Consider the following 10,738-nt stretch of genomic DNA (forward strand, 5'->3'; position numbering starts at 1 on the left):
GCTACCTAGGTGGAGAGATTGTCTCGAAAGTGTATTTATAATATTATGTGGTTTTTTTGCCTGCTGGTATAGATATATATGTAATGCGAATACGACAAATGGCTACGAAGACACGCTCTTGGTGCTCTCCCTCACAGTCTCCTTCCGTCTCTCGTCGTCGTCGGAACCGTCCACTTCAACCTTGTCTAGGCTCGCGACGCTCTCCCCGGCCCCCTTCAACGCCTTCCAGTTGAGGCCGAAGTCGAGAATGTCCGGGTACCTCTTGACGTACCAGTACATCCCCATTATCGCCGCGATGCTACCCACGCTGAACGCCGCTGCGAGGGGGAAACCGATGGGGTACCGCGGCGAGTCGGCCGTGCGCCAGGCGCGCAGGGGGATGGTGGCGTGGCCCACGTATACCAGCGTGACCGCGAGACCGACGATGACGGAGCGCGCCTCGGGTTCCTTGCGCAGAATGATGGCCAGCCACGCCAGCAAAGCGTAGCCCCATGCCGCGGTCGCGAAGGTGAGAAAGTAGAACGTCATGATGGTCCCGCGGCCGTTCGGCCAGGCTGCGAGCACCGATGTCGCGACGACCTGGAGGAGCGCCGCGCCCACGGCGACCTGCCAGCGCCAGTTCTTCCAATCCGATAGCGCGTTGAGGGAGATGTTGGCCACGATGGAGATGGCGTAGCCGCCCAGCGGGATCAGGTTGACGGTGTACACCGAGTAAAGCGCCTTCCCGTCGGCGCCCTTGAGGCCTTTGAGGTACAGCAGGAAATACGAGTTTGCGCGCTGGGACCAGGCGAACTGGAGGTATGCCGCCAGGAAGAGGTAGGTCACGGGCGAGGTGAAGAGCTTCTTGATCTTGTCCCAGAGGGCCCTGCCCTTGATGACTTCCTGCGTCGTGGTTCCCGACTTGGCCATCCGCGAGGCCGCGATCACGCGCTCCTCCTTTGTGAGCCAGAGAGCCCTCGTGGTCGTCGGCGCGTCCGGGATGACGAGGAAGCCGTAGAGGCCCCAGACGATGGTCATGATTCCCGAGACGACGAACAGCCACTGCCAACCCTCGATGCCGTGGGCGCCGTTGAGGTTCTTGTACAGCGCGGCCTGGAGGATGCCGAGGAACATGCTGCCGGCGACGCCGCTGACGCCGAAGATGGCGAGGCGCTTGCCGAGCTCGGAGGGCGTGTACCAGTTGAAGATGAGGTTGACGATGCCCGGCCAGGAGGTCGCCTCGAAGACGCCGAGGAAGAAGCGGAGGACGAAGACGGTCCGCGCGTTGCGCGCGGCGAAGGTCGCGAGGGTGATGGCGCCCCAGACGACTTCGCAGAAGGGCAGCCAGAGCGAGGGCCGGACGCGGGTCTGGACCAGCTGCGAGGGCACGATGAAGAGGGCGTAGCCGATGGAGAAGTAGGTCGTGAACTCGACGAGCTCGTTCCCGTACAGGGAGAGCGCCTCCTGCATCCCCGAGACGTAGGCCGCCGTCGTGGCCGACTGGTCCATGTCCTTCATGAGGCCGGCGACGAAGGCCCAGCTGAGGAGGAGGATGTCGAGCTTCAGGACCAGCACGTGTTCTGCGTCGTGGAAGTACGGGTGTATCTTGGCGAGCCATGATGTGGATTTCGGTCTCTGGTTGGCGTCCGCCAGCGACGTTTGTTCCGTTATCGTCGCCATGGCTTTTTTTTTTTTTTTTTTTTTTTTAAGGGGGGTTGTGGTTTTGTCGTCCTGTTCCACCGACTTTGGTCTGTGAGATATTACAGGATGGATTTACGAGGCGGGACGAGTGAGGACCTTTATGGGTTTGTCGACGCTCATGAAGTTTGCAACCCAGAGATGATGTCTTTCAAGAGGCGTAATCACGTAGTGTGTCTGTTGTCTTACACCGTTCCAAGGCTCACCGAGCGGTCTCTTCCCGACGTGATGTCGGGACGCCCCGACGTTTTAGACTGGTTGAGGCTTGCACTAGGCGGTATCGCAACATGGACAACATCAATGATGAAATCGAGGATAACTGCGTTTTGGAAGTCTTTGTGTTGAAAAAGAACAACCAAAGTTTCCCCTTTTGGCTTTTCCCCAGGCAATTTTGGGTGTCGCCAAAACTAGGGCTTGGCATTTGATGGTAGCGCACCGGCGATTCATGGGTCATCCTAGCTTTGGGGAATTGTGCACCAGCACATTCAACGCGATGTCGCCATCGCCACGGACGATGCCGTCAGTCGTCGGGACCCCACCGAAACACTCAGCCGGCAGAGATTTCTGACCCGTCCCCCCGGGGTTATCTGGATCGTACGGGGTAAGATTGGTCGGGGTGGCGCCGACGGTGGCTCCTCTGCCATGCGCCGTCGGACGATTAACGTGCTTAGAGATACCGCTGGGATAAATGGCTGGACTGGTAGACACATCGGCGAGACCAGATACATATACCGAGAGGCAGACGCAAGTTCTCAAAAGGGGGGTTATTGCGTGCTCACATCACTTTTGCATAAACCGCGCGTCGTTCACAAATTGACGTTGCAGTCTTCCATAAAAGTCTCTTTTGCGTACGGAGTACTCCTCTGCAGAGCGAGTCAGTTCAACAATGTCGACGCAGCCGCTGTACCCGGCGTACCTCCCCACCCGGCCCGACGGCTTCCAGCCGACGATTGACGTGCCGTTCTTTGAGGCAGACGAGCCCGGACTGCGCGCGAAGAAGTCGAACAAGTTGTCGGTATTCAAGACCGGGGATGCCAAGGTGGAGAACATCACGCCCCGCGTTGGCTCCGAGGTTAGGGGCGTGCAGTTGACCCAGTTGTCCAAGGCGGGCCTTGATGAGGTTGCGCTGTTGGCGGCTGAGAGGGGCGTGCTGGTGTTTGTGAGTTGAAGTTGGTCGTATCATTGATCTGTACGGGTTGGCTAATGGGACGATAATAGAGAGACCAAGACTTTGCCGATGCTGGTTTCGAGAAGCAAAAGGAGATTGTCCAACACTATGGGCCATTGCACCAGGTAAGTTCATGGCAGAGACGCTGTGAAATGTTTGACAAGTCCACTAACAATGGCGATAGCATCCTACGATGGGGTACCCCGAGGGAACTGGGCCAGAGTTTCACGTCGTCTATGCAGACGAAAAGGCGTAAGCTGTGCCTTTCTCATTACTATTTATCGTTACTTACCATCAACAGAGGCAACCTCCGCAACCTTCTCGGACCCCATACAGCCTACGACCTGTGGCATGTAGACCAAACCTTCACCCCAAATGTCCCCTCAACGACGTTCTTTTGGGTCCTCGAACAGCCGGCTTCCGGAGGTGGAGACACGGCCTTTACTTCCCTGACCGCCGCATACGCCGCTCTTTCCCCGTCTTTCCGCCGCACTCTCCACGGTCTCCGCTTATTCCACACCTCCGCCTCCGTGGGGGAGGTCGCCCGTGTCGGCGCGGAGCGGGCGCTTAAAGAGGCAGTTTCAACCACGCATCCTCTTGTTATCAGACACCCCGTCACGGGAAAGCCGAGTTTGTTCGTGAACCCGACCATCGCGCGCAGGGTGGAGGGATTTCTGCCCGAGGAGTCGGATGCACTTTTGGGATTCCTGCACAACCATATCCGCAGCCTAGACTTCAACTGCAGGGTCAAGTGGGAGAAGGGGAGCGTTGTGGTTTGGGATCAACGGAGCGTGGCGCATAGTGCCGTGCCGGATTTCAAGGATGGTGAGAGGAGGCACATGGTTAGAATCATTCCGTACGGGACAAGACCTGAGCCGGCTTTTCCTGAAGAGTATGAGCGGGCGAGGAAAGATGAGGCGCAAGATAAAGCTTAGGTGAGTATGTGAGATTCTACCACGTGAAGGGTAGATAATGATGTCTTTTCCATGTGGCAGCACGTTTCTTCATCCCTGCAGATTCTTTGAAATTCGATAGACGTATCAGCCACATTAAACGAACACGCGAAAAGGCGGCGTCAGTAGTTTGCTTTATTGCTTGGCATTTTAGTCAATGCTGAGCTCAATTAACAATTCTTTCTTATTGCAAAATGTCAGCTATGGTTTTCTTAGTCACATCCAACGACAAACGGTCTCAATGCAGGGGTTTGATAAACGAAGATCTCGAGCCAGCGGCGGGTTTCCTATCCAAGCCGCCCCTTTTCAAGCAGCAAAAGCAAACATGCGCAGGAAAAGCAAAGTTAATTAACGCGAGTAACACGCGACGCATTAAAACAGTGAGTCACGTCATGGCCGAGTCGCGATTAGTGAGACAATTAAATGGAGCAATCTGTGGATACGAAGGCTCCGCAATTGCGAATGGTCGCACGGCAACAGATACCGAAGCTTTCTTGTTACAGATAATGAGAATTTTCCTCTCCTGAAGCAGCTGAAGCTTTTCTATCGCCATCATCTTCTCTATTCATACTCCGTCTATACGCACATACACGATACCCCAGTTACTCGTCCAAACCGCCACAATGTCTTCCGCCTTCGTTCAGCGCCCTGCTCCCGACTTCAAGGCCACCACCCTTTTCCCCGGTGCCGAGTTCAAGGACATCTCTCTGTCCGACTACCTCGGCCAGTGGTAAGAGCTCCCCGCTACTATCTTGCGCGATGCCCCCCCGCCTCGCGAAAAGAAGCCAAACACTAACATGATCCCAGGGTCGTTCTCCTCTTCTACCCCCTCGACTTCACCTTCGTCTGCCCGACCGAGATCATCCAGTACAACGATGCGCTCCCCCGTTTCCGCGCAATCAACACCACCGTCCTCGGTGTTTCTACCGACTCCCACTTCTCCCACTTGGCCTGGACTGAGCGCCCCCGCAAGCAGGGTGGTCTCGGCGACGACCTGCAGCTGCCCCTCGTCGCTGACAAGTCCCACAAGATCTCCCGCAGCTACGGCGTGCTGATCGAGGACGAGGGCGTCGCCCTGCGCGGCCTCTTCATCATCGACCCCAAGGGTATCCTCAGACAGATCACCGTCAACGACCTGCCCGTCGGCCGCAACGTCGAGGAGACGATCCGCCTCGTCGAGGCCTTCCAGTTCACCGACGAGCACGGCGAGGTCTGCCCCGCCGGCTGGCAGAACGGCAGCAAGGGCATGAAGGCCGACCCCAAGGGCAGCTTGGAGTACTTCGCCGCCCAGGGCGAGAACGGCCATGCCAACGGCAACGGTACCAACGGCAACGGTGTCAAGCGGGCGCGTGTCGAGTAATGTGGTAGAGGGGAAGAAAAGTGTAATTTGCGTGTATATTTATAGATGTAGATCATAGATGTAGAATTAGAACGGGCAAAAGAACCGTATGCATCCATTTTGTTGCCAAGTTACGGATTCGTGCATTTGCTGCGGTTTATTATTCTATGAATTATCAGCTATTTCAATCAGGTATCACTATTCGCACTTTTATTGGTGCCCCACCTAAGAAGAGTGCCTCAGCATCCACGTTTGGAAGTCAAGATCGCCTCAACCGCGTGTAAGCCATCTCCTGCAGGGCCTCGATCATCTCCCTTCTTTTGTCGCCAATGCTGACAGGATCTTCGGAAGCGGTGCCAGAGCGAGAAGCTGAACCCAAGGGCGTATGTGAGTTCCTTTAATTAATGCTGTTTTGGCCAAAGTCTGCATCCGCGAATTTAATCTGATCTCGACCATTCACGGATAGGCTTGAAGAAGTTGGTGGCCGCAGATGTAGCACGAGCCACTTGCCAGATATGGCAACCGTGAAAGCCGGCCAACGTATCACATGTGGTGAAGAGCGTTGACAGGCCAGAAACGTTGCCCTTGGCAGTTGCAAGGACGGCACCATAAGCCTAGTATTTACTGTCTGTTTATTACATCCATGTGAGTTGTTCTTGGGTACATACGTCGTGGTACAAATTTCATTGCTGCACGAAACTTCATGTGATGAGTACAAGTTTCATCCGTTGGAACGGCCTGTTCCAGGTTGTCGCCAGTATACACAGTCAATCTCATTACAGATGCTTCTCCTTGTTGTCCTCATCATCTATTAAAAAGCTTGGCGTAGAAAGCACCCTTAGTAGCAGTAAGATTGTTGCAGTGGGATTGTTGTAAACCCTGCTCCGCTACCTATCGGTGTTCTTCGATACATTCGCTTCACTCATGCGCAGCTTCGCAGCATGATACTAACAGCCCTAATGGAAAGAGGCAGTATGGACCAGCTTCAATTGGTATAGTTGCCATGCCTTGTATCCGTCCCACTAGGAACATCGAAGAGAGGGCATGATTGCGGGACCTACTGGAGGCTTCCGTCTTGGTGAATTACCCCCTCAAACGTTCAGAGATAAGAAGGCAGACGATAATTCGGATATCGACACTCATATGACTATGCTTGCCGATGGATAGAATCAACACGGATGGCTGCAACTGATAGCGTGACTTTTTCATTCCGCAGCTCGTTCGGCCCCGCTTAATACTGCTGATGAGCCAATGCTGGTCGAGGACAGCCAAGCATGAAAATGAGTTCCGGGGATGCGCCAGCCAGAGAGCCACCTAAGCATTCTGCCTTAACATGAAAGAAGATCTACTAAGATATGAGGTACAGACGGATACACACACATGTATCTGCCTCCAGATAAAAGATTTAAGGGATTTGAGCAAATATTTGAGTCAAAATGACCAAAAGCAAAAGTATTGGGCCCTAACCAGGGATCGAACCTGGGACCTCTCCCAGGATGAGGCATCAGAAGATAACCCTAAGGGAGAATCATACCGCTAGACCATCAGGGCTGACTATTTTCTTTTTCCTGTGATCAACCACACTGCATTCTCGCAAAATATCGCAAGACTCGTACATTCTATCCCATCGATTGTGGCATGACAACAGGCATAAACCGGTTCATTTCAAGACTTATATTTCGCCAAAATCGAGCGAAAGTTCCAGTAGCCTAGTCTGATTGGTAGTACGCTTCAGGCTTTGTACCTTTTGCTATGCCGCAGTTGATGCGATAGTTATTACTATCTACAATTACGGATAATTTGTGATAAATCAAATGTAGCTGATATGATTCGGCAACTGTTTTGAAACTCAACCGTTCAACTTTTAGAGCAAATGTGTAAATTGGATGTAATGATTGCTACCTAGGTATTCTGAGAGAGTGACATGTAAGGGAGACACACCCATATAATTTGAAGTAAGTAATGACTGCGTCAGAATTTTCTCACATCCACACCCCTTTTTAATATTTCTCCTAGTCACCAAGTTTGTGGGGTTGGTTTCCTCATAGCTTCATAAAACTGTCTGGTATTGGCTACCTGTTGCGAAAGAAAGTGTTTCCAGACTTGTTGTGAACTAACCAATCATCAAAGTACGCATTCTACTCCGATAAACCTTTTAACAGGCACAGCCCTTTCCTCCGGACTGTTTCAAAGGTCAAACTGTTAGCTATGCTTAAATTACGAACCAAAGAAGAGAATCTGATCTATCCTAGAACGGGACTTTTGAGAGGTATGGACGTGTAACACTTACAGTACATTGACCAACGGGGCAATTGTTACAGTCGCAGGGAGGTACAAACTTAGTTGAGCAGCATGAAGCAAGACTTCCTCTTGTGTCTAGAAGAACATTGCGAACATGTAACTGATGAGGACTGGCTTCGCCTTGGAAGGGCTGAATCGGCTCCGGCCCGGCTGCGGCGAATGGCGCAGCAGCGAGAATGATAGACAAAAGGAAGAAGCGCATCTTGATAGTGTGTTTATGAAATGGGATGTTGGAAGCCTGGAATATGAGGAGGTATAAAGAGGAAGGGCAAGAATGTGACGAGATACTCCGGCAGAATTACTCTTTTTATATGTTTTTGGCAGCAGCTCTCTGTGCTATGTCTGATTCTTTCCTTCACTACTTCACCCCTGTTCACATTACGCGTCTCTCGACTGTTACCTTCTCTAGAGTTCTAACCTTGTACATCTTTACCAGCCTGTGGCTCTTAAATAACGCAATCTTACAATTCTGTGCAGCAGTAACCTAGATACCGCCTATTCAGTACTAGGTGTTGTTACGACCCGTTAAGTATGCCTAACAGAGAAACTAGCCCCACTCGAGGACAGCGGCTAGAGACAAGATATATGCAGGCTTGATTGATTGATTGATTTATTCCTACTCGGTTATGAAGCCGCTCTTATGCCAGCAGCTATGCCCGGAAAGCGGGGTTTGGCAGGTAGCCGAAGCGTCGACAATGAACAGCGACGCCCCACTTCGCCCTGATGTTGCATCAGGGCCAGCTATCCCCAAGCTCCCTACTATGTTCTCTATTCTGTGTGTTTGTGCCCTCTGTTGAAGAAGTGTGTTGCTCTCCTGTCTGCTTTCTCGCTTTTGTGTTGCTCTCTAGAATGCTTGTTTTGCGTCCTCCTGCTTCGGTTCAGTTGGTGCTGGTAGCACCGTATCTGGTTCTTTGTACCTACAGTCTCCCCCCAGCGCTCAGCTTTGTCTCTTTGTTTTGTCCGTATCCTCCCGGACTTGTATGTGCCGTTTTCTCAGTTGCATCTGTAAATTCTTTGTTGCCTCCTGCCGGGTTCCTATGTGGCCTCTTGTTTCTTGCCTGTTGACCACTATTGCCCTCCACTACATTGGCCCAAGGGTCTTCCACGAAGCACAATGCTCCACTGACTCCGACATGTTCGATTACTGGGTATGAGAGCTCCCGCACAGATTCCGCAGACATTGTCGCGCGTTGAAGGGACACCAATCCTTCTTCGCAAAAGGGGCGACAGGGGACCAGTCTGTCTATGGTCTGTAGTATTGTGTGGCATCGATCGTAGCATGCCTAATGCCTGGTGCTTTCTCCGTGCGGAAGGTGATACTGTTCTGTCGGACTTATCTTCGTCGTTGTGGGACGTTGCAAACTTTGTCGGGGGTGACAGGTGACCCAAAACCTGTCGGCGGCTGTTGTGTTGAAGTTGATTGTTTGGGCGCAGTCTTAGTGCTTCGTGTAGCGGCTTGTGGCTCGCCTGTGGTGGTGGTAACAGTGTTGTCTATTGATATGTCGTATTTTGCGGCTTGCTCTCAAGTTTTTCATTGTAGTCGGGGCGTGCTCTGCGGCCATCTTGGGCCCCTTTGGGACGTAGAATCAAGGCCGAGGATGGCATTGCATCGAAGGGGGCTCTGTGGCCGCGAGCACGCGTATTTGGGGCCGTTTTTGCTCCGATTTTCAAAAATTTCGTTCTCGCTGTTGTTGATGTTTTAGAGATATATGCAGGCGACGGAAGGGACAAGGGTCGCCCCGCCGGAAAAGGAAGAACTATGTTCAAGTCACGTGATGATAAGAAAGGAATAAGAGATACGACTCTTGGCATGTCGGCTGCCGACAATTGAGATATCGGCAAGCGACGACGCGGACGTCGGCCTTGGGAAACGGGACTTGTATATAGACCAGGACTTGAGCACCTGCTCAAGCCCTCTAGATAGTTCTTCAGCAATCAACTTGTAATTCATCCTCGATGACTTTCAGCTTAGCTCACAGTTTGTGATATTACTATACCTCGTTACCTAGTGTAAGACTGATCACCTTACCCTAACCCTCGATCTACCAGTACGACATACCTGTATACGACGCAAGACCTATTGTTAGTATCGTAGCCTCAACTTCTGTTAGCAGAAACCCTACTGTCACTAGCTGGCCGTAACAGGTGTCCTCTCTTATGAGACATTTTCCATTTGTATATACTTGTAGATACTGGCTCTGAACTTTAGACATATCAGGCTTTTACCGGACTCGCGTCCAATGCAGAGTACTGACAATACTCACGAGATTCGAAATACTCAATCTCGACTGCCCCTCTGTGATTTCATGATTTTTATGTAACTCAATAATCGGAAAAAATACTTCACCAAAATCAGAAAAGCATATTAAGTGGAGTTTTTGGAAACACGAGTAACGCATAGGTTATAAAACTAGTCAATGCACCACTCTAAGCGGTTGTCAGCAACTATGCTAGTATCCGCGCTTAATACCGGCGGATGTTTTTCCTAAACGAACGATTTCTCTGCAAGGTATGTGGAGTTCATTGTATGCGGGGAACAGTTAGGTTTGCAAAAAGGGAGCAACGAAACAGCTTGGCTAAGGTATACTAGGTCCACACGTGAACTGCTTGTCTTAGCTCCAGCCAGACCACCTGACAATGGCAGTTATACAAATCCAACCAAAGCCGCTATAGCTTGGGTAAGCCAATGTCCCCGCTCGGAAAGAAGTCACAGGAGTTGTTGCGGCCGTTTATCTAACCTTTAGAGCTAAGCAGTCAGCTGACTTTGTCGCAGAGTTGAGCTAGTGATTTGAAAGCTCGTTGTCTCGACTCCTGGCCCTTTTTGTATGCATGCGACTGTGGACATGACACTGAGCAGATCACTACCTCGAAGTAACCCTAATGAGTCGAAATACACCTTTGTAGCTTCTCTCATCTTCCACAGACACTGCTTATTAACTCCCTAAGTTTGTAGCTGTCTACAAACCGTTCAAGCCATCTCCGTCAGATTAATTTACTTAATCCATGTAAGATGCTATGTACTGAGTCAGCTATAGTCTATGGCCGAAGAGAGTCTTCAAACTCAAATTTTAGAGTTCTCAAGAGTTGAGGTTGTCTCTTACAGGCAAGTATTAGCATCGACTCTGCACTTTGTGGCTTCCTCACATGGTGCAGAACCTTACGCCTAATAACCTTTCAAGCTAAAAAACGGCTGCAAATCATTAGTCGCAAACGTGATGGCTGAAAGGTCACCAGCACCGCTAACACGTTCTTTTAGTACTTGAAGTGCCCGGGTTATTATAACGCAAAAGACTTTACAGA

At 51.3% G+C, this 10,738-nt stretch overlaps 4 protein-coding genes across 4 annotated transcripts; 2 read left to right on the forward strand and 2 right to left on the reverse strand.

Annotated features, from left to right (window-relative positions):
• Positions 1 to 102: 102 nt before the first annotated feature.
• Positions 103 to 1,659, reverse strand: CTRU02_206416 (uncharacterized protein; the record flags this gene model as incomplete). Its single annotated transcript, XM_036727987.1, has 1 exon — positions 103 to 1,659. One exon carries the CDS (start codon positions 1,657 to 1,659, stop codon positions 103 to 105), a length of 1,557 nt encoding a protein of 518 aa, XP_036580101.1.
• A 904-nt stretch (positions 1,660 to 2,563) lies between these two features.
• On the forward strand, positions 2,564 to 3,780 carry CTRU02_206417 (alpha-ketoglutarate-dependent sulfonate; the record flags this gene model as incomplete). The annotated part of the gene is made up of 4 exons (XM_036727986.1): positions 2,564 to 2,836; positions 2,896 to 2,970; positions 3,030 to 3,097; positions 3,147 to 3,780. The coding sequence occupies 4 exons, from the start codon at positions 2,564 to 2,566 to the stop codon at positions 3,778 to 3,780; spliced, it is 1,050 nt and encodes a 349-aa protein (XP_036580100.1).
• Positions 3,781 to 4,421: 641 nt separating this feature from the next.
• On the forward strand, positions 4,422 to 5,158 carry CTRU02_206418 (peroxiredoxin 1 variant 2; the record flags this gene model as incomplete). Its single annotated transcript, XM_036727985.1, has 2 exons — positions 4,422 to 4,528; positions 4,606 to 5,158. The coding sequence occupies 2 exons, from the start codon at positions 4,422 to 4,424 to the stop codon at positions 5,156 to 5,158; spliced, it is 660 nt and encodes a 219-aa protein (XP_036580099.1).
• A 2,134-nt stretch (positions 5,159 to 7,292) lies between these two features.
• Positions 7,293 to 7,640, reverse strand: CTRU02_206419 (uncharacterized protein; the record flags this gene model as incomplete). Its single annotated transcript, XM_036727984.1, has 2 exons — positions 7,293 to 7,319; positions 7,428 to 7,640. 2 exons carry the CDS (start codon positions 7,638 to 7,640, stop codon positions 7,293 to 7,295), a joined length of 240 nt encoding a protein of 79 aa, XP_036580098.1.
• Between the last annotated feature and the right edge of the window lie 3,098 nt (positions 7,641 to 10,738).

This window comes from Colletotrichum truncatum (assembly GCF_014235925.2).
Source record: "Colletotrichum truncatum strain CMES1059 chromosome Unknown Contig_0003, whole genome shotgun sequence".
Lineage (NCBI taxonomy): Eukaryota > Fungi > Ascomycota > Sordariomycetes > Glomerellales > Glomerellaceae > Colletotrichum > Colletotrichum truncatum.